The sequence below is a fragment of the Hippocampus guttulatus genome, chromosome 9 (assembly GCF_054856545.1).
Source record: "Hippocampus guttulatus isolate MCC_2025c chromosome 9, RoL_Hgut_1.0, whole genome shotgun sequence".
Classification (NCBI taxonomy): Eukaryota; Metazoa; Chordata; class Actinopteri; order Syngnathiformes; family Syngnathidae; genus Hippocampus; species Hippocampus guttulatus.
The window spans coordinates 17754851-17778464 of record NC_141269.1 but is presented as its reverse complement, the minus strand read 5'-3'; the positions used below and the strand labels follow the sequence as shown (position 1 = coordinate 17778464).

At 40.2% G+C, this 23614-nt stretch overlaps 3 protein-coding genes and 1 long non-coding RNA gene across 4 annotated transcripts; 3 read left to right on the top strand and 1 right to left on the bottom strand.

Moving 5' to 3' along the window:
- The first annotated feature begins 694 nt into the window (after positions 1–694).
- Positions 695–11630, top strand: vwa11 (von Willebrand factor A domain containing 11). The gene is made up of 18 exons (XM_086119481.1): positions 695–752; positions 1159–1348; positions 1769–1905; positions 2008–2152; positions 2304–2397; positions 3600–3728; positions 4282–4468; positions 4652–4821; positions 4973–5085; positions 5203–5319; positions 5408–5581; positions 5698–5830; positions 6016–6168; positions 6968–7060; positions 7934–8202; positions 9018–9151; positions 10767–10926; positions 11039–11630. The coding sequence occupies exons 2-18, from the start codon at positions 1166–1168 to the stop codon at positions 11417–11419; spliced, it is 2772 nt and encodes a 923-aa protein (XP_085975607.1). The 5' UTR covers positions 695–752; positions 1159–1165; the 3' UTR covers positions 11420–11630.
- Positions 11631–13472: 1842 nt separating this feature from the next.
- On the bottom strand, positions 13473–19135 carry LOC147200637 (uncharacterized). Its single transcript, XM_086119482.1, has 3 exons — positions 18657–19135; positions 15760–15896; positions 13473–15401 (listed from the first exon to the last, which is right to left on the bottom strand). Exons 1-3 carry the CDS (start codon positions 18904–18906, stop codon positions 13761–13763), a joined length of 2028 nt encoding a protein of 675 aa, XP_085975608.1. The 5' UTR covers positions 18907–19135; the 3' UTR covers positions 13473–13760.
- Positions 19136–19281: 146 nt separating this feature from the next.
- On the top strand, positions 19282–21390 carry LOC147200636 (uncharacterized). The gene is made up of 2 exons (XR_015101784.1): positions 19282–19705; positions 19897–21390. It is a non-coding gene; the product is annotated as an uncharacterized LOC147200636 (long non-coding RNA).
- A 1288-nt stretch (positions 21391–22678) lies between these two features.
- On the top strand, positions 22679–23594 carry LOC147200635 (zinc finger X-chromosomal protein). The gene is given in 4 exon segments (XM_086119485.1): positions 22679–22925; positions 22928–23142; positions 23144–23342; positions 23345–23594. Coding segments are annotated over 4 exon segments (729 nt in total). The 5' UTR covers positions 22679–22834; the 3' UTR covers positions 23569–23594.
- Positions 23595–23614: the final 20 nt, after the last annotated feature.

The window sequence follows — 23614 nt, the reverse complement described above, 5'->3', positions numbered from 1 at the left end:
ACAAAAAAAAACTGAGGAAGGTTCATCAAACACCCGTTTCTTTGGACAGGTGAACTGGGAACAGGTGGGTGTCATGACCGGGTAGAAAAGGAGCTTTCCCGAAAGGCTCACAAGCACGGTTGGGGTGAGGTTCGCCTCTTTGTGAACAAGTGAATGATCATTTGCTCAAAACAATCACATTTATCAGTTTGATCGTCTCGTCTTTGTCTTCAGTGATGTGTAGGTTGAGCACGATTTCCAAATCGTTGTGTTCTGTTTTTTATTTATGTTCAACACAACGTCCCAAGTTAATTGGAAATGGGTTTGGAAGTAAGTCGCTATTTTGCTTGAAATGGTTGCCGTCAGGAGCTGACAGGTTTGACGTGTACCATGTTCAAGGAAGTAATAAATTGTTTATTGTTCAAATGGTAACCCTGATAAGGAGTCAAATTATGATAATGTATACTTCCTGGCGAGAGCATTAAATACCCCAACATGTTCTTGAGATCCGGCACAAGCACTGCCTTTTGCAACAATAAAATGCTTTGTCTTGACAATATTTATCATTGTGGTCGCACTTTGTTCGTTCATTCATTCAACCGCTTTTGGTCATTTATAAATTGTTGTATTGTTAATTATTGACAATGATTCACATATTCATACCTAGCTTTCAACATGAAGCTCCACCTTCGCTCCATATAATAGACATTTGATGGTGGTGTTGTAACCTAAACGTCTTGAGTCGTTCAAGCCAGCAGAGGTTACCTGGCAAGGTACAGTACGTTTTTGCCTTGTTCACTTTAAACTGACAATGAAACAATCTACAGTTTATACAAACGCAATTATTGACAGGTGATTTAATTCATGTATAGTTTCCCGAATTAATATCTCTGCTACCGTAGAGACCATTGCACAGTGTTGCGAATATCTGTTTTAATTTTCAGTCGAGATTACTGTTATGTTTCTTGATTGTGTCATTTTACCATAAATAACGAGTAAAATCCCAATGTACGAGTATTGTACGAATCACTTGGGGCTTTCGGTCAAAAACAATACCGCAAACTGCAGTGTTTTGGTGGGATGTGTCACTTGAGAAAAATGAGGTGTGTATGTGCGTCTTGACCTCTGAGCACTTTCATTTCAGCCCCCGCGGAATTCACCTTTTGTTTCCTTTTCCAGAGAGAGCATGACATCGGGGTTGGGCTTTTCCCTTCTGGCATTGATCCTATCAGGGCCGACTGCGGCCTTTGTCCCCATTGGGGGTGGTGCGTCCACTCATGTCAGTATTACAGGAACGGCCCTGTTGCAAAAAGTGACGGAAACGTGTCGAGCCGTGGCCGAGGCCGCTGGTCATGAATTCAAACCCACGGTAGGATGCAAGTTGAACTTGGCACACAGCACACGTGATGCAAAGAATCCCACAGCTCCAAGGTCTTTCATTTGTTCGTTTGCTCTGCATCTCAAAGGGGAAGTCAAGTCCAACATTTTTTTCACAATACATGGCCTTCTGATTCATATTGCATTCGTGGAATATGAATTAAGCAGCAAAATCTTTGTTGTTTCAATTTTTATCTTTTTATTTTGCCACTTGCTGTCGACTAATATTGACATAACAGTTTGAAAACGGTATCACAACTTGCAAACGTCATTTGACCGAACCCAGAAAACAAGTGAGCCGTCAACGGTCCTCACCTGCGCCCCTGAGCTAACTGAAAATAGAAAGAACTGATACTCGTATTATCGCTGCCTTTCTATTCTGTGACAACCAGCCATTTACCTTTGAGTACAGGGTTCCTCTCCCGGGGAGCTGGTCCAGGCCTGTCTTGGCCCAACAGCTACAGGTGAAGTATCAGGGGTGAAGTTTTACTCTGCTCTACAAGAGATTTACACCCAAAATGGACTCGTCGATCGGAATTTTGCCAACAGGTGGGTTTGAATTGATAGAAACAATTGCCATTCATGATCCGTGTCAAGAATAAATGCTCTTCTGCTCTGAAACTGATTAACATGAGGTCCACGTGCTTTCAGTGCGCCACATCATTTCAATTCGGAGGCCTTTTTGGAGGGACGTAGTCTCATTACCAAGGGTATGGCCTCCATTAAGGCTAATATTCGCACTGAGAACTTCAAGGCTGCCAGAGAAACAATGGGTAGAGTTCTTCATACGCTACAGGTGGGTGGAGTACAAAAGGCCGTTTATGTGTGCGTTTCACAGGCGCTTGAAAAGTTGGAGTAAACATTTTAGAATGCTGTACAAAAGTAGAGAATAACGAAAGGGTTATCTAACACTTCAAATGAATCAGAACTTTTCCATGTTGTGACAGGACTTCTATAGCCACAGTAACTGGGTGGAGTTGGGCAACACAGAACCATATGTCGCTCTGATACGCCCTGACCTTCCTTTGGAAAACCTGGCAGGTAGGTGTGTGTGTGTGCACGCGCGTGTGTGCACGTGTACATTTTATAACTGCTGTCATCATTGCATAATTACTTTAAAGTGTCTTGACTCAATACTGGGTTGGGCACAAGGTCATCATGATTACATCAAGCAAACAAGTTGAGTAATATATCTGCCTGGAGGAGAAAAGAATATGTGTTGGCCTTAGGTTGTGGGATATGTTAAATGAATATGTGCGGAATTTCGTCATGTTAAATGACATGCATGTAAAGATTAATTATCACATTACAATGAAATATTTGTCAGAATAACCAGGGTTGAAAAAACCTTTAATTTTTTTGGTTTTCTTGCTATTGATTTGAATGATTGCGATCATACACATGTACAATACGCCTGCGTGCGCTAAAATGCAGACTGTCAAAAATCGTGTTCTAAAGTAATACTTTATTAAGCTACAAATTTCATAAACAATGAAATGCAGGCATGGCACCAGGATTTTTTTGTCTCCTGGGGCTAAGTGGGGGCGTGGGGGGGTGGGGGGAGTTTCATGATATCCCTTACTTGAGATGTTATTTTGTTTTAAGTACGATACACACCACAAGCGTGTTCGACATAAAAATAATTTTCAGTGAATTTTGCCAAAGAATATTTTACAAACTAGTTAAGCCTAGCGGCCAGAAAGCAATGGTAAAAATGTTCCGCGTGCAATGGTGACAGCAGCCATTCGCTTGCGAGTAATCAAGACATCCCAAATCCAAAGTGTATTTATGCAATATGAATAATTAATAACAATAAACAACGATGCATAGGAAGTATTTTTCCGTATCACAACGTGACGAGAAATTAATAAAAGTAAAGTAAATCAGATGGGACACAAAGCGGCATTGCCGCAATGAAAAGTGCAAATAGCTTGCGTCACTTCAAAAATCAGTCAACATGGGCTTTAGTTCGCATACCGTTTACGACGTAAGTAGCGATCCTGCTGTCTAACCTTTGTTATGACATCATGACAATTTATCCATTTTTTACGGTGGGGATCAAACCAATAACCAGGCTGATGGCATCTCTCTATCCATGTGGAAATTGCAATCCTGCAAAATAATCCCCACTTTATTAATAAATACACATGTAATCTAAGTGTATGATTTTTTTACTGCAATTTATACGCTGTCCGAAAACATATTTCTAAAGTACACAATCTGTTCCTCTTCTGCCTCTGTAGATGTTGATACTGCCACCTGCCGTGACTGTGCCACAGGAACGTGTCCAAACCCAATCCTTCAAAACATCCTGAATGAAAGGATGCTAACTTCTGGCTACATGGGCATCTTTTCTGATAGCAAGCCTCAAGGTATTACCATCAATTGTTCATTTTTAATACCGAACCATATTTAACCCACACTGTACAATGTTAGTTGCTTTGCATAACACTACCATATGTGGGGGGAAATATATATAATATATATATATATATATAATCAAAAGGCAACTACACAGTGAACCAACAATTGCAGTGTTTTGCATTAATACTGTAACAGGTGGTGTAGAAATTTGATGGATGGATGGATGTCTATTTTTCAATTACTTAAAAAAAAGATGTCTGCAGTACATTCAAGCACTCACTCAAGGCTCTGGTCAGACTAAGATTCTAAATGAGATGCATAAATTGTGGGAATGCTGGCGTATTGGCAATTGTGACGACTAAATTAAGTATTAATTGCCGTGTTCTTTGCATATACCCCTTGCATATACCCCAAACACAAAGATTTCAGTTCATCAAACTCATTTTAATATAACACAGAGACAACCCCGGTCAAGAAACAAGACGGCAGTATGCGGCATCACAACAAGCCGTTGGCATTGTGGTGCAGTTCAACTTGTCTCTTGTCCTTTACCTCTGCCAGGCAAATGTAGCCACGGAGGTGAAGCTGATCTCTCGAGCGCAACTCTTCCTCGAGGAGGAATCCACAAGGATGAGCTTCGCCCTGACAATGCGGCCTTCCACAATGCTGCTGTAAATGCAGCCACAGCTGCCAGCCTCCAGCTGCTGGAGGACGTCCGTTTGACTGTGGGCAACAATGACTTCTTAAGGTGAAAGAATCACATAAAAAAAATTAACCTTTTAAAAACAGTACTTCTTCTTTGTGTTACCAACAACTCGAGATTTGTGGCATTGTATGTTTTTGCGTGTCAAATATTTTGACAGTTGTAGTTGGTTTTTTTGTTGTTGCTGTTGCTTTGTTCACCTTACGATTTTCTATTTCGATATCACAGATTGATGGGGATCACCCGTTCTGCTGTGGTGTGTTTTGTCATCGATAATACGGGCAGTATGTCGGATGACATTGAAGAAGCCAGAAAAGCTGTGTATAAAATCATTGACAGCAAAAAAGGAACACAAGATGAGCCATCAGAGTACATTTTGGTCACCTTCAATGACCCACGTAAGAGGGCCTCACATTGTTTAAACACTGACAACTGTTACCTGCAATCACTATGGAAGAACAGCCTGTCATCACAAATACATTTATAAATGGGGCTTCCGCGAGAACGAGAAGTTGGTTTCGATGATACGTTCTTGTGCTTTTTATAAAGATTTCGGACCTTTATTCAGGACAACGGACCCTAATAAAATGAAAACAGAAATTTCAAAGATAAAAGCGTCAGGAGGTGGTGACTTCCCTGAGATGTGCTTCTCAGGACTTCAGGTACTAAAGAAGAACTGCAGGTTAAGACTTGCAGTGTATGAAATGCATTCAGCAGTCTGCGATGATTCTGCATAATTTAACCTGTCCTTTTTTTTTTTTTTTTAAATCTCTCACCAGTTGGCTCTCACTGGTGCTCCTGCCTCCTCCCACATATATGTTTTCACAGACGCTACGCCTAAAGACATCCACCTGAAAAACACCATTGTGGCCCTCATCAAAAGCACCAAGTCTACGGTTAATGCTGATGATCAATTGGACTTCATGAACATTTCCTCTTCTCGGAGGTAAACCTATTTTACCGGTATACTCCTAATCTTGACAGGTGTCATTCTACATCACCGCGTCGGGTCGGAGACGCCGCCGTTCTGTCAGGGCTGCTTCCTTCAATGACTACAAGGACCTGGCTCTGGCCTCAGGAGGTCAGGCCATACAGGTGTCCAAGAGTCAGTTGGCTCAAGCCACCAACGTCATCCTAGATACCTCCACTTCAGCTTTGGTAAGGCTATATGAAGACTTGAAGTGAACATTTGCTATCTGATTGTTTTTCGAGAATCAGGGTGAAATCAGTCAAACACATCCAGTTTCGGCCTCTTTTTGCTCTGCTTACCTCAGGTGACAGTCTTTCAGAGTGCGAGGGATCCTGGGAAGCCAGAGACCTTCCCTTTTATGCTGGATGAATCCCTACAAAATGTCACCATCTACATCACAGGACAAACACTCGCTTTTACACTGACCAACCCTGCAGGTACATCAAGCGCAGTCACGACTTTGCTTTATGCACAGTGCCAGACGAGATCATGCATATGACACACATTTTCTGTCTTTCAATTTTTGGATTGACTTTATTTTTAGTTTTTTTTTTTTTTTTTTGCTGATGCATGACATCATCTCACAATTTATCGAAAAATATTGCATTCTTGCATACTTCAGGTGTGAACCAAAGTAATATCGAGCTCATTGGCGCACTGGCACACATACAGACAGTCGGCAACCTGAGAAGAATTCTTCTGAATTCAGACCATCAGTCAGGCTCCTGGAAAATCAACATCAACTCTAAACAACCATACACAATTAAAGTTACAGGTAAGTAACATTATATATAACACATACTGTATATTTTACATGTCAACGTTACATACTTGTTAGATTTTGTACATGTCTCTACACACACACAGACACATTAATACGCATTATTATTATATTATTATAATCAGACCATAACTAAATCATCCAAACGTGTCTGGGAAAATGTGTTATGGTTAGAAGAAACAAAGGTCGAATTGTTTGTCCGCAATTCCAAAAGTATACTGTCTGCTTGGGTCAAACACAACATTGCTCACCACGCAAAAACTCTGCTTTTTTGAGATAGTTTCATTTTTTGTTTTTAAATGATAGCTAGTTAGCTAGCTAGCTAGATAAATACACAGATAGATAGATAGATAGATAGATAGATAGATAGATAGATAGAACCTAATATCATCGTTTCAAGTGTTTGCAGCTCCCAGTTTTGCTGATGTGCTGCTCTAGTGGTTCTGTATTTCCTGTAATGCTGCACTTCTTGCATTGTGCCAATGGAACACAGTACTGCCACCTGCAACAGCAGCACAATACTTTGACCGTGCACTTTCAGTCAGTAATCTGGACGATCAGAAAGATCAGAAAATATGTCACATGCCGTAGATTCATGAAATATAATAGGCAGACTGTTGAACATCAGCATGTGTGAGAAAACATGTACAATATAAAGACAAAAACAGCCAAATCTCTTGTGCAGAATACGATATTCAACTATGAGTTTATTAGAAAATACAAAGATGCTTTCAAACAGAAACTTATTTTGGTGTGTATCCGAACTTATTGACGGTCTGTTGTTGTGTTTCAGGCCAAAGTACTATTACCTTTATCTATGACTTTGTGGAGAGCTTCAAGGGACCTCACCCAGGTTATGCAGTGCTGAGTGGGCTTCCACAAGCTGGTACAGTACATACAGGCAATCATATCACTGCAGTGATAAAGAGGCATGAACATCATCATCATACATAACAACCATATCGACATTCAAGATTATTTTTCTAAAATGTGTGATAGCTAAAACAGCGTAATATACCGTGTTGAAATAATTTCTGAGTTTCTTAAATAGTTTTCACACAAATACTGTACAGTATAAGCACAAAGCATGCAAATCGTAATTGCCGAATGACTCTGCCCAAGGTCATAGTCCAAGTGGTCACCAAATAAGTCAAAGCAGCTTATCATGTTATCAGGTTACAGGGTGCACGGAAGGGTTAAATGAACAAAAACAACAGCAATAAATAAATACATTGATGTTAAATATTACAACTGAATGGAATAATATCACTAAGTGTGACCTTTCAGCGTAAATGCATACCTGTCAACTTTTTGGAGCGCCAACCTGTATAAACTACCAAAGAAATCCTTATAAAGAGCAAAAAATCCTTATAACATACCAAAGCATTTTATATGTCAAAATAACGGCAGAAAAAAACACGACATTTTCAATGATATTTATTGTAGATCTCCATAATACAATGTCTGGGTAATGTCTAATCATCATTCTACTTAGTGGCATTACTGTGTTCAGAGTTGTATTCCTGCGTTACTTTTTTCACCAACTCCAAATCATTTGGAGTTGGTGAAAAAAAACCCCGGAAATGTTCAGAATCCGTATGATTTGTGCGATACGGCCATATACGTAAGATTCACCACAAAATCCGTATGAACTATGGCTAAACCGTATGAGTTGACAGGTATGTAAATGATCCAAATAGAGGTTGTATAAATTTGAATTTAGCCATCAAAAGTCCTTTTTTGTTTTCTTCTCTCCCAGGGCAACCAGCCACCTTGATGCTCTCTGTAATGGGGAGAAGAGGTACATCTTCCATCAGAGTGGAAAATGTTGCCCTGGTAGTGTCTGACACAGGAGTTGAAAGTAACGGTACAACAACTGACATGGGCAATGGAGACATCTTGGTGACAGTGGATGAAGTGCCGGCAGGGGAATTTGTTGTCATTCTGAAAGGAACTGAGGAGATGTCAAGCAGTTCATTTCAGAGGCAATCCACCACTCAGTTGTCCGTCTCCAAAGTGAACATCCAGGTTTGCAACTAATCAACAAACTCCAACTCAAATGAAGTTGGCACATTGTGTAAAATGTAAATAAGCATAGAATATAAAGATTTGCAAATCCTATTTGACCGATAGTTAAATGAATGCACTACAAAGATAAGATATGTAATGTTAAAACTGATCAATGGTATGTGTATTCATTTATTTATTTATTTTTCAAATATTCTCTCATTTTGAACTGGATGCTTGAATGATGTTCCAAAAAAGGTGGGGCAGTGGCGATAAAAGACTGGGAAAGTTAAGAAATGCTTTAAAAAAAGTTTCGCATCACAGTGTGGCTTCGAAGTAAAAGAGGAAGAGTACTAGACTGCCCTGCCTGCAGTCCAGGCCTGTATCCTATTGAAAATGTGGGGCACGTCATGAAGGTCAAAATATGGCAGTGGAGACGTCAAACTCTTGAGCAAGTGAAGCATCAGGCAAGAATGGGAAAGAATTCACTTATAAAGCTTCGATTCGTGTTCTCAAGTTCCCAAACACTTACTGGGTGTTGTTCAAAGAAAACGTGATATAACGCGGTGTAGGCATGCTCCTGTCCCAGCTTTTTTGGAATGTGTTACAGGCACCAAATTAAAAATAAAAATAAGTGAATATGCCCCCCCCCCCCCCCCAAATATCTTCTGTTTGCAGTGTATTCAATTGAATATACAGTGAAACATTTTGGCAAAATCATTATTCTCTGTTTTTATGTACGTTTTGCACATCCTAACTTTGTTGGTATTGGGGTTGTACTAGATAACTGTATACAAATATTGTTCGTACACAAAGTGTTGACTCTAAAATTTTAGGCCATGGTGGACACGAGTGTGGAGCCTGGGAAAGACTTCAACCTCTCTTTCAGCGTTATGACGCAGGGTCCAGGTGGTAAATTTATTATCAGTGGAAGCAATGACAGAGACTTCCCAATGTCATATCCAAAGAGGTGAGCTTGTGAACGCAGATGTTACTCAAATTTAAATGCTGTGGTCCGAGTTCCTTATCAATATTGGTATATCAGAAAAGCTAAGGAGTTCATCGCTGATGCGTTCATGTACACCATGGATGGGAAACTTTAATGATGTAGAAAACCACCATTTTTCATCAGCGCTACCATCGGGTCACATAGGACCCTTACCAGATGTATGATAAATATGCAATTTTTAACGTGGACAATATTTTTTTATCGAATCAACATAGACCGCAGTAACTTAATATACAGTATATCCATTATTCAACAAAGGATTTGTATAATGAAAAAGTAACCATATTCTGTGAGGTCAGTCAGGCCACATGTGAAAATGCTGTAGTATACAAAACAAAAACAAATCAAATTAAAATAAACAGGTACTGTGTATGGGAGTAAGGCCACAATTTACTTTTTAAATGCAAAAATAAAGAAGCACTAGAAAATAAGTGTATTCCTGTCTTCAGGTGAATCAAGCAACTCGAGAATTTCAAAAATAACATCCAGTCGCTACATGCTAAAATCAAATCAAATGTTCAGTCGTTTATTTCTGCATCTGAGAATGGCTTCACGTGTTCACCCAAAATCTAAGCCACGCTGAAGTGAACAAGCACTCTGCTGCGTTTTGTTGCAGTGTTGTAGCCGCGTAGATGCGACAAGAATCCTGCTTGCAGTGTTATATGACAATTCCAGTGCTTTTATGTGTGTTGTTCGTTCCTTTGAATTTTGACAGAACTTCTCTTCAAAATTCCTTTGTTTCCTCTGAAAATGTGTCAAATTGGAAGTCTTCAATACAGCTATTATCTCTGGAACATCAAGGAACCTTTGTTTATGAGCTAACTTTAAGTTACATACAACATCTTAGTTGTTATGGACTAAATTAAAAAGTTTGTAACTTGAACTGTTCATAAATTGATGTCATATTTGCCATTGAAGTGAATGTAAATGCAATTAATGCATTCCAGTCCCCAAATTAAGTTGTTTACTTTTTTTTAATCCAAAAAAATCAACATAATGCAATACTGAAATAAGTAATGCAATGGTCTTTAAGATGCGGAAAAAATTTCAGATCACAGCAATGCGTTATGCACATTGTCAATGATGGTTACACATGAAGAATTACAACAGACATCCATGCACTCGCCCATGCCAAGATTGTTTGTATATTGAAAATAGTATTGAAATAGAGGTCATTTTTTTCGACCAAGATGTTGTATGTAACTTAAATTCTACGTAAAAAGGGTGAATTTGTAACTCGAAGTTCCACTGCAGTTTATTTTAATGGACCGTATGCACGGCAGCTCATGACTTATATTCGATAGAAACATTCAGAGGCATACAAGGTTATGATTTACGCTTATTCCAGCACTGGTGCTACGAAGGAGATAGAATGTTTCTAGATTCGGCGAGGCAATTTTAGCATTGCAACATTGAATGGACGAAGGTAGTCTGTTCGTCTTTGTTTCTCCTTGCTCGGCTCCCCAGGGAGTCTCAAAGCTAAAAAAATGTACAAAAATCCCTGACATGAAAGACTAAATTCTCATTATTCGTACTGTGTTGATTTTAAGTGACATTTTCCATCACTTCTTGACAGTCTCATCTTGACAACTGGAACATACACCAATGGAACTCTGACCATTAGCCCGCCTTCCAACACACCATCAGGAACTGATGTCACTTTGACTTTAGAAGCCAAATCATCCAATGGTGTTGATTCCAATTATGCCGTTCTGAGATTGTCTGTTGTTACTAAGGTAATCAAACATTATTTTTTTCATGACACACAATGGCTTTCATTATTTGTTAGGTATCTAAAGAAACATGAAATACAAAACAGTACACTTACCATTTCTCCTTTGTCCTCAGATTACAGATTTTGTTCAGCCTGTGTGTGACGTGGTCAGCGTATGGGCTGATGACTGCCCCCGAGATATGTCTCAGTGTGTGTTTTTCGAGTGGGGGCTGTCTGCCAACCTGACTGATGGAAATGGAACGGGGATAGAGCGCGTTTCCCTCCGCCAAGGGGACGGGATTCTATCATACACCTCCCTGAATGTTTCGAGTGTACACGCGAGCTACAATGCCTCCTGCTGCTCACAAATTGTTGAGTTTGTAGCTATCGACAAAGTTGGCAATGTTGGCAAGTGTTATCACTCAATTGTACGATCTGCTGGCCATGCTGCTTTTAGTCTGTCAACGCCTTTGTGGTTGTGCCTCTTGATGTCCGCTTGGATTCTGAAAACCTGAAGCACATTGCTCTGGTTACTCCAAAGTTTTTCTCATCATCACTGGACAAAAAGGCTGCACTGGTTCATACACAATTTTAAATTGATAAATACAGCAAGAATGTTTTTTTTAAATTTATTAGTAACTGCGTGGCTGCTGACGTACCTTTTAAATACCCATGTGCAATATTAATCATAATAAATAAATCTTGCTTTATGTGCAATTAATGCTCCTCAAAGGCTATTTTCAGTGAGACAATGATTGTTAATATTTGCAACCGATTCGGTGAGTTGAGTTAAATACAAGCTTGTGTGCACGAAGAAAAACATGCAACCAAAAAAAACCCAAAACAACAACACACAAACGTTTCACCTTCAAGTGATTCCCTTCATTAGTCATACAGCTCACAAAGTAACTTTCCCGTCTAATGCGATGAGAGAATAGTTTACAAGCATTTTATGTGAAGGGACTCAATATTGTGTCTTGTGCTTATAATTGATTCACCAACAGCAGTCTTTCAACTATCATTCCTCTTTTTTTCCTTTTGGCTTTTCCCCTCAGGGGTCACCACTCATAGTCCTGTACAAACAGTCAGGCCCATGATTTTTGATGACTCATTTGTCTCATTAGAGCAGGGGTGGGCAAACTTTTTGCCTCGGGGGCCGCATTGACTTTTAAAATTTGACAGAAGGGCCAGGTCAGCACGAGCTATGGTACATAAAAAAAAAAAAAACTGCATTTGTTGACGGTCCATATCAAACATCAACAGAACAAAAGCATGAAAGTACTGTATTAATATACTTTTTTAAATGACAACAGTGTTGTTGATTACCTATTTTAGCCTGTGCATTGCTGCAGATGGGTTGTGATCAGACCAGTAGAAGTAGAGCGATACAGAGGTCCTAGGTGGTCGAAAAGATCCCTCCCCGTGTTCTGCAACTTCAAGTCAATGCGCCACCTGGCGGTGAAATGACGGTCATTACAAGTCCAATTGAAATGAATGCAATCATTCACATCGAACCTTAATTGTGGACCAACCTTCGGCGGGCCGGATTAAAAAGACCAACGGGCCAGATTCGGCCCGCGGGCCGTAGTTTGCCCACCTCTGCATTAGAGGGAAGCATCCTACAAATTGTTGTTCTTCCTTCCAAATTCATTTTAATGTAAATATTCTCAAAATACCACTGAATGTCTTCAGGTAAAGTTTCATTTCAAATCCATTGTGGTGGTGTTGGGAGCCAAAAAGATTGTGTCAATGCCCTGATATTCATGGGCATAACTATCAATACATAATTATCTGCAAATTGATCATTTGTGTGCCCTTAAAAAAACAAAAATAACCCTACACGTACTTGACTTACATCCAGCAATCATCTGATCCGCTTTATCCTCACTCGGGGTGCGGGTGTGATGGAGCCTATCCCAGCTGTTTTCGGGTAGTACGTGGGGTACACCCTGAACTGGTTGTCACTCGCAGGGCACCCATAGACGAACAACCATCCGCGCTCACTCTCACACCTCGGGACAATTTGGAGTTTTCCATTAATCTACCATGAATGTTGGAGGAAACCGGAGTACCCGGTGAAAACCCACGCAGGCACGGAGAACATTCAAGCTCCACACAGGAAGGCCGGAGCCAGATACGAACGCTGCACCTCTGCACTGTGAGGCGGATGTGCTCACCTGTAGACCACCATGCTGCCCTGACTAAAACATGTCCTATATTTATTGTGATTTTGCTGCCAGAGCAGAATACTCTATATCTACATCTAAAACTTCAACTTGTCAACATATAAACCACCACTCATCATAAACTTCCTATCGGCGTACGTTTTTTTAAACATGTTGTATTGATATAATTGACTTGAATATGTTACATTACTGCATGTTCAGTGCAAGTTCCTCATTGATTTCGATGCAGGAAAACACTTTAAAGTGTGACAAATGTTATGTGAAATAAATTGCACTGAACTCCGGTACTGAATGCTTTTGTTTGTTTTGTTTTTTTAAATTAATGTAAAAACGTTTTTTGCAAAACTACTTACTACTGGTTCAATTAGTTATACAAGGAGAATGTCAGGGGAAAAGTTTTTAATGCAACCTTTTACAAGCAGAAGGCTTCAGAAACTAAAATGTCAACAAGGAACTAGATGCAATGCGTAATTCATCTAGTTGCACGTACGGGTAGATACTATACAAATGGGGCCAAAAACAAGTATATTAACATCAGAATGTGCAAGTACAAACAAGATCAAGTTACTTAAAAGTATATTAAAACACAAGACTTAAAAAAAAAAAATTATTTTAGACGTCAAATGTTACAATAAAAACTTGAGATTTCAAAAAAGCATTTGACTCTCTTTCATTTGACTTTATGTACATTTTTAACATGCTTTTTTAGGTGTCCAGACTGCGTAAAATGTTTGGGGCAATGTGGGCAAGAATGTGGTTTCTCTCCTGTATGGATATACTTGTGTCTTTTCAGGTTGTTGTAGTCTAAAAATCCTTTCCCACAATATGGGCACCAGTGTCTTTTCTCCCCGTTGTGCCACCGCAGATGCACATTGAGTTCAACTCTCCTGACAAACTTTTTTTCACATAGATGGCAGTGGAATGGCTTCTCCCCCGTATGGATCCGTATGTGGGTCTCCACATCTCGCTTTGTGAAGAATGCCTTGTTGCAGAGCTGACAGACGAACGGCTTAATTTTGCCATGCACCATCTGGACATGTTTCGTGAGGCCAAAACCGTAGACAAAACCCTTCCCACATTCCTGGCAGATGTGGATCCTCCCATTGCCATGCACTCTGCCATGTCGTTTTAGACCCTTGGAGTCAGGGAAGCTCTTTCCGCAGAGTGTACAAGAGAAGGGTCTGTGACCGGTGTGGAGACTGACGTGGCTCTCGAGAGCAGCGCTGCTACTAAGAACGCGACCGCATTCCCCGCACTGGTTTTTGAGCAGCTGCTCACCCGGGACCGTTAGAAGCTGCGGTGGGGATACAATAGGTGAGGCTTTCACATGTGTCAGGTGGTGAGAAAGACTTTGGGGAGAGACTGCAGAATGGTCCGGAGATCTTGGGATGCTTGTCCGTCTCTGGAAAAGTGACGTCCTCGTTTCTCTTAATAAGGCTGCTTCTCTAGCTCGAGTCCACATGAGTTGAGAAGGACATTTGGTTGCCGTTTCATCGGTGCTATAATCGTTCACTGCTTGATTAAGTTTCTTCAATTTTGTTTGCTTACTTTTGTCTACAGTCTTAGACTTTGCCGCTTTGGCTAATTTCTTTGCATTTTGTAACTTTACATCATGGTCTGGAACAGTCACAGTTTGATTTAGTCTAGATTTCTTAGCGGTGCTTCCTTTAGTATCACTTGCAGTTGCACTCTCAGGTGGGAATTTAGTCTTTTGAGTGGCGGTGGTATCTTTTGTTGTACTGGACCTGAGACACAAAGTAGTGGCTTTTGATTTGTTTGGGCTATCTTCCAGTTTAATGGCACTCGGCTTTTTGGTGATCACAGCAGGCGGCGGCGTTTGTGTTTGTTTTTCTTGAGTTGAACCTGACTCAAGAGTCTGGTTACAATCTCCTAACTTTTTAGAGGCAGCATTATTGATACACGGGTTGCCCGTACAATCGCTCAGCGGGGATAATTTTGTCTCTGTCATGTCAGTTGCACCTGTGGTTGATTTTGACCTCGGGTGTAGAGGAGATTCAAATGTTTTACTTGCACAATCTTCAGCTATAAAGGGCTTTTCGGAGCTTTTTGGAATTTGTTCAATAGCAGTCTCTGGTTCAGTAGCAGTGCCTTTCTCCAATGTAGGTTTCTTGGAGCTCATATTCTGTTTGTTTAATGTTTCCGGAGTTGTTTTTGTTCTTTCAGCTTGAGAGCGCATTTTGAGGTCACACCGGAGATGGGCGACAATGGATTTTGTCGGTGACTTTCTGCTGCCATCAGTACTGGTCCCTTCAGACACATACCGGACATGCGTAGACTCATCTATTAATACCTACAACAGAAGGAAAAACAACATTTTATGCAGGTTTTGTGTCGGAGAGAAACATAATCAATCAATTACAGCAGTAGCATTAATGATTTACCTTTAAGTAAGGCTGCAACAACAAATCGGTACCATCAATAATTATCAGTGTTGGCAACAAATTTGTTGTGCCACGCGATATTTACATCAGTCACCCCATGCATCGCACAGTTATTATGTCAGTCGTCCGATACACCTTAGCCGTAAAATGTCCCAGGAGAAAAGCAGAGTGGTGGAAGTATACCCGTGTGGATCGTGTGGAGCCAGTGTGTTTATTCAGCATAACTGGGGCTGAGTGCCATCAAAAGGGGTTTAAACATTTCACTACCGTCTGCTTTGAATGCACATCCTTTGTAATCTCATAGTCGTGGTCCTTCAGTGAGGTGCACGCCGAGTACTCTTCATCACTTTGTTTGTTTTGTAATTCCATGCTTTGCACTTCCAGCATAGGGCAGCGAGGAAGGTCTGGAAATGAAAAAGCAAAGTCAAATTATGTCATTTCAATGTTTACAATAAAATACAATTCAGTGCAAGAAAGATGAAATACAACTAAATACCACTGACGTGATTTGATGCAATGCAAAGAAAAACGAGGTGACATTGGCACTGGGTCATTCCATGCCAAATCAGCCAGTGGGTTTAACCGAGCAGATTTAGATTTTAATGATGTTGATTGTGATGGCACTCACTAAATCTCAATGTTTGGATCAATTGGAGCAGGGGTTTGAGAGCTACAGCTTGCTGAATGTTGATATTTTCAGCAAATAGGTGCATGGCATTGGTTTCTTTTTCAAGTACAATTCAGGTACCAAGGCAAAAGCCCACAAATGATACCCGTGCCACCATTTACTCAATGAGTGTTTGTTTATCTTCAAGGAAGGATGTCAATCAGAATCAAAAACCACACGAGAAGGAATTAGATTTTCTCGTGTGTTTCTTTCAAGCACTGGAGTTCATTCATTACAATTCAGGCCTGGGCTGCTTCACCTCACGACCAGAGAAAAAGAAGAGCAGCTAAGATGCGGCCTTCACACTTTATAGAGTCCCTAACATCAAGGATGGCCCCCGAAGGGAGTGTAGGGTTGAGGTCATCCGGCTATCCGGCTTGGTCTGTGGACAAAAGTGTATGTGTAACTACGCAGCTACGCCTACAGCTAAGATTGTGTCGCTTGTTCAATGTCATGCTTAAGTCGCTGTTAACAATGTAGTAAATAGTACGGCTATATAATGTACTAGTTATTGTAGTTGGATAACAGTTAACCTACACATATTGGTTAACAGTCTGTCACTCGAGTTAAATGGCTCAGTCAGTCGCCGTTTTTTGAACCCCTTTTATATGAGAAGATAGTTGCATTTTTAGTAACGTAACCTTTTGAGCTATAATTTGACCCCTTAGATCACGTGAACATTTTTCATGAAATGTAAAGTGTACTGGAACGCCACTCAAACTGGGAGGTCCAAGTTGAGAAGACGGAGAAGAAAATATCTACCCCAGCTTCACCAAGTTGCTTCAATCTGACGTCCCTCGACAATCCCCATGGAGAAACAGACCGTGAATGGTAAAACACAATTCAAAGCAATATAAAAGCATGTACTGATTACTACATAAATATAGTTACGTGACATAATTTCACATAATACAATGGTGATTTGTACTGGTCATGATTCTTCGCCTGTTTTTAGAAAATATTCAATAATTATAAGCTCAATTACGTCCATTCCTGGTTGTATAGATTTATATCTACAATAAACAGGATATCCCTGACACTTTTCAAAGCGTTTATGCCTTTTCAGCTGGCTTTCATTTGTACCCAACAAGGTATGGTTGCAATTTCCATTTACCCTTTTGTCTGACATCTTGCCATCAGTTTAATATTGCATTGAGAGGCCCTAAACTTTGGAATAACTCAAGATGTATCCTCTATCCTCCTATCCAGCCTTTAAAGTCACTGAACGTATAGCTAAAACTACAGTGATCCCCCCCCCCCTCCCCCCCATCACTAACATTGTTTTCAATTTCAATTAAGAAATGTCAATTCTGCTTTTATGTCATTGTTATGTCAACTTTATTGCCATTTTATTGTGTCATTTCATTTGTACTGCTTATCCAGGAATGTTTCATTTGATATGATATGAATCGGAGTAGGATCTTGTACAAATCCTTCTGGCTTCATTCCCTCCTTGCACTGTTGCAAATTGTGCTAAATTACATCAACTACTGAACTGACTGCGTGATTATATTCCACTATCTTCCAGCATGTAGTTATTCAATGAAATATATGAAATCAAGCTTATAAGATAAAGCAAATTATGAAAATACAAAAGCCATCTCTGTTATTTGCATTCGCCTGGAACACTTTGAATTCACGACTGGTGCAATCCAAGTAGGATAAATCCGACTTCATTTTTTCGAAACGCAACACTAATATGGCCGTCATTTCCATAATGTAACATGTCCACACGCCCTACTGCAGTGAAAGTATATCATGCAGTGGCGGATGCTGGTCTGTCAAAGAGGGGAAGCTCAATTTTGGCCGACATCATAAAATGTGTCCGTTTATTTATACGTAAATTCTACTCTCCCTTCCTTTTCAAGAAAATGATCTGTGACCCTGTCATACCAACAAGGCGTCTTTTCCAGGGACTTAATTAGTGTCCGACAACTACAGGAACTACAAAGCCCATCAGGGGGAAAACCACTTAGAAATCTAAACCTGAACTCCGTAAGTCACGATTCATAATGCTGTGATAATATACAGTACTCTGAATGGCCGATGCAAACTGTGAAGTTTGTTCTTTGAGAGGCTCTCATTACAACATCCGGGATCCTCATCTAAAACATGCACTGACGTGTACCATGTTTTCAGAAGAGAAAAAAATGTTCTCAATCATAGTGGCAACGTAACATGGCTGTCCTCTTGCTACCGGAAATGCAACGGCATCGTCTAACGTACAACCACACAAACACAAACCAGCCTTGAGGGAATTCTTATAAGGGTTAAGGGTCGCGCAAATGTGTTCGGGTGAACTTTCACATATTTATGACGTAATACAAGGGCATCATCATAAGGGTTGCCTCCTATGACACGCGGCAAGCAAGTGCAAATCTACTGAGCGCGTGGGATGGATGAATGGAGCACATACATCTAATAAAATACGTATTTGTGCATCATTTTAATTTAATAAACGCAATCCCAATTATATATTAAGACTCACATAACTCACCACATTGAACGGCTGTATCGTGCATCTTCAGACGGCCACTTTGGATGGACTCACTGATCGCCAGGGTTTTCGCATCCTGTATTTGTCTGCATGTTGTTTTGAGAGCTTCGTTCTCCGTCTTGACCTCTGACAATTCAGCCTTTAATTCTTCAACCAAAGTTTCAAAAAGTTTGGTCGTTTCTACGACTGTGCTCTTCACTACACTCTCCATAAAGGAGGTGAACTTGTTTTGAAAATCGTCCGTTGACATCGTATTGTTGTTCTTTCGCTTGAGTCACGAATTACAGGTCTACTTTTACACCATTTACAAGGTTAGTCAATACATGGCATGGCGTGACTGCCGTTGTCAACATGTCCTCCCGCAACTGTTTCCGCTAATCGTGTTGGAACTGCAAAATGTGTGACGCACGTCTGCTGCAGTTGTCTATTGTGACAAGAAACGCGCATGCGCGGCCCTCAAGATCGTAGGACGAATTGTACTTTGATCCGGATTTTCCTAATGTCGACCACTGGTACCTTTTATATGCCCTCCATAATCAGAGATTATTGCGTTTATATGTGTAATGCTGTCACCGTATTCACAACAGCGCAATTCTTTGAAGGAGATTTACGGGGTTTGGTTAAACAGTGACGCAATTTTGTTAAATTTGTTCTAATTTCATTGCCGTAGTTAAAAACTCGGAAGTACGTGTGTTTGTATCCGGAAGACAGAAGAAAAACATTAACGGGTGACTTTTGAAGCTATGTTGGGATTAAATTTTTTTTGCATGGTCGACCGCGAATATTATAACCGTATGCATCAGCACGGAAGTCATGATTAGTTTCAAACAATTGAAATTGTTTTAAAACACATCAAGCAAACGTTTGTTAATTCCACTAACTGCAATCGAGAATATTTTTCCAAGGCGTGAGTTGTTGCACCAGATCCTCTTCACTTTTCAAGTAGCTGGGTGATGACAGACCCACTGGGAACCTTCCAGTCCCAACTTTCCAGGGTGATGGAAACTGTGTTCAAGGCTGCCATGTATGAGATCACTAGACTTGTGGAGGTGAGTTTTTGGGTGGAAGTTAAACGTTGCAGGAAGCAGGTTGAGTCCTTAGAGTGAACGCTGGCGCGTTTTGGCTGCCGCTGCTCAACCCGTATTGTTTTGTGTTTTATGTTATTGTAAAGTGTCCTTGGGTGTCTTGGAAGGCGCTTGTAAATGAAATCCATTATTATTATTATTATTATTATTATTAGAGAGTAGATTTAAGTGGTCGGAAAGTAGACGCAAAGAAATGTTCGACGATGGACTACTGAAGTTGCCTGACTTCGAAAGACTCGAGATGTCCAACGAGGAGAAACCGGAAGTGTGTCATTCAGGTAATCTTCAGCGCTTTTGAGTCACAATTTGCCTTCCATTGTATATTTTTTCGTTACCATGGTCATTTGCTATTTGGTAGAAGAATTTTACAAATCAGTAAAGACCTCAGGAGGGAAGCATGCTGGGCTCAAGTCATTATTTTGTTATTATTATTATTATTATTACTACTACTAGTAGTAGTAGTAGTATTAGTGCAGTGGTCTCCAACCACTGGTCTGCGGACCATTATCGGGCCGCACAGCGATAGACCAAGATGTTTTTTGTTTGTTTTTGCTGTGCGTCAGTCAAACCCACAATCCCCTCCAACATTACTTTCCAAAGGGCAATATAAATAGGGCTGGGTGATTATATGATCGAGATTCGTGATATTAAGCGACCAGCAGTGAGCTGTGAGCATATTTATGCTATTATGGCCATTTACGCTGGAAATGTGAGTGACTCTAGCTAATTGAGCATATTTATGCTATTATGGCCATTTACGCTGGAAATGTGAGTGACTCTAGCTAATCGGACTCCCCATTCTAACATTGGTTTACAAGTGGAAATAAACACAATCCATCAATAAATGAAAGAAGAAAGAACCTAAGAGTAAGTAAGAGTAACAAATTGACCTCACATTTGCAAGTAGCAATGATGCTAATGCCGTATGTTGATCATACCTTTAAAATTATGTCTACATTATAAGGTGTATTTATTTTTCCTGATTGCTCTATTTCCTATTAATAATACTGTGTGATTTTATAACAGTCTATATTTGTTGTACTATTGAATACAATTGTTTGAAAGGAATGAAAAAAAGTGAATAAAATGTTGAATCACTCGATAATAATCTTTGTTTTAAGTACCATCGCTTTAAAACTGGCAATTTAAAATTGATGAAAAAAAATGGTTGCCGGTCTGCGAACAAACAGCATGTACTTGTCTCAACTGGTCTGTAACACAAAAAATGGTTGGGGGCACCTGTATACACTACCAGTGTAACCATTTCAATCAGGTATGTGATGAAATATGTTGCTCTTGGTAGAGCATGACATCTTGAACCATTGACATTTACTGTAAGGACTTTTCAGCGGTGTCACCGATCAATGTTGTTCCCAACTGCAACAGGTTGCTGATGAGACACTCTCACATCATGACCCACAAATATACACATTTCTTCATCAATCAGAAGTTTGACCACAGTCATTAGATCCTCCTGTGTACATGTATTCATTCTTCATCTTACAAAGGCCTCTTGGGCAATTGTATGCTTCCAACTTAGTGGGAATAACTCAGTGAGGTTGTTTTCTGTTCCTCTGTGACCATATTACAAATCAAAAAGGAAGACATGCTTGGTGAAGTTGGTGCCAATAAAAAAGTGTGGGACTAAATTACAACACATGCCTTCCATTTTGATATTCGTACTATAGCTTGGAGTATTTTTGTCGAAGTAGACATTATCAAATACCTGCTCTGTCCTACATGTTGCATGCAAAACATTCATTTCCAACCAAAGAACCCTTTCCAGACCATGGCCACTCCAACCATCCTGCAAAGTAAATCCAATCCATTTTTGCTTTGCAACAGACCTAAATCTTAAACAAGAGATTGGACTCCAGGAAGATATAAATACGCACAAGGATATGGACAAACATCTTCTTGTACTACAAATACTGCCACTGGTTACTCTAAAATGGTTCAATGATTTGTTGTTTACGATGATACTAATGCAGCGTGTTATACCGGAGACAAATTCCTTGTGTGTTCTACATACTTGGCCAATAAAGATGATTCTGATTCTGATCTACTTCTAAAGTGGAGGCAGCACAGGTAGGGTTAGAGAACATCTTACTGCCTTTTCAAAATGATTAATGCCTCCCTCCATCATTTTTCGAACACTGTATTTTCCACACTAAAAGCCGCACCTAAAAGCCTTCCATTTTCCTAAAAGTTCACAGCGCCTTAAAATCCGATGCGTCTTGTGTATGGTCATTACGGTAATATGTCAACCCCAAAATGGCTCCTTGCTAGAGACATGCTTACAACGCAGAGTTCAAACATAAGGTGATTGGTTTAGCAGTTGAACATGGAAATAGAGCAGCGGCAAGAGAGTTCAACGTTAACGTGTCAATGTTATAACTTGCTGTTGGTCAATTGAACTGTGTCGCTGCTTTATTAAATATGTTTTACTGACATCTGATGTATAAATCAGGGTGTAGTGTAGCGTTCTCTTGGCATTTCCTTGAGCGTAGCTCTATCTCGTCACTAGATAGATGCATTTTAGATTGCGTCTTATAAAGCGGTGCGTCCAATACTGTATGAAAAAAATTACAAAATAGGCCATTCATTGAAGGTGCGCCTCATAATCCAGTGCGCTTTTTAGTGTGGAAAATACGGTAACTGCTGTTTGATTTATAAATCTCAGAAACTATGTAATGACAGCATTTTGTTTCTTGATATTTCCGTGGCTGTTATTAGATTACAGTGTTTATGCAATCACTTCCCATGTCTCTCATTTTGTTTTTGGTAGCCCTCTAATATGCGATATATAGACCGACTACTCAAGGAAGAAGCCATTAACGTGACACCGCAAGCAAAGGATTCTGAGGATTTTGATGGTTCGTGCCTTCTATATTTATTCGGCAAAACATTGAATCAGATGACCGACTTGTAGAGATGTCACTACTCAGCATTACAAACAAACATTTTTTTCCATTGTGCACAGATATTTATTCGTTATTTTCTCCTGTTATTTGTGAGAAACCAAGTGCTCTCATCTTCTGGGACCAAGTAAACACTCTAGGTTCTAGAGATTTCCCAAGTCCTACATAAACTATGAAGCTGGCTTTGACCAGAGGCCGGAATCAACTCATGTCCCCTGCGCAGGCTTCAAACAATTCAAATGGCAGATTGAGCTTCCAAGACCAATTCACATTGACAAATCTTTGGACAGTCCAGGACAAATGTATGGAGGATCCTCATATGTATCCAATGCTTGTGATACTCCGCGATTTGGAGAGCGATTCCAGGTTCAGTCTGCAAGAAAAGAAAATAGGAGGCACATTTGTGATCAGTGCTCTCTACCCTTTCCTGATTCTGCCACTCTCGAGGCCCACAGGCAAGCACACAGACGTATTGAGCAGGGGGGCACCATACGCCTGTGAGCATTGTGGAAAAACGTCCACTCAATCTTGCAACCTTAAAATTCACCGAAAGATTCATTCCGGGCAAGGGCTTCACATCTGCCGCCAATGCTGTAGAGGTTTCCCCTCAATGAAAGACGTGAAAAATCACAGGTGCGGCCTGACCGGGAACAAACCATTTGATTGCACCTTTGTTGCAAATTAAGCCGTCTTTGGAATTTAAAGTTGCACCACAGAATCCACACACAGGACAAACTTCACCAGTGCAGCACATGCAAAAAGTGCTTCACACGTGCTGACATATTAAAAGTGCACCACCGTACCCACACAGGAGAAAGACCATACAATTGCACCGTGTGTGACCTTACTTTTAAACGCCTGGATCATCTGAAATCGCATCAATGCACACATGTAATTGATCTGTGAAGTAAACTAACAGGAAGTAGAGGCTCCTTGTGTTGTTGTCTTTTCT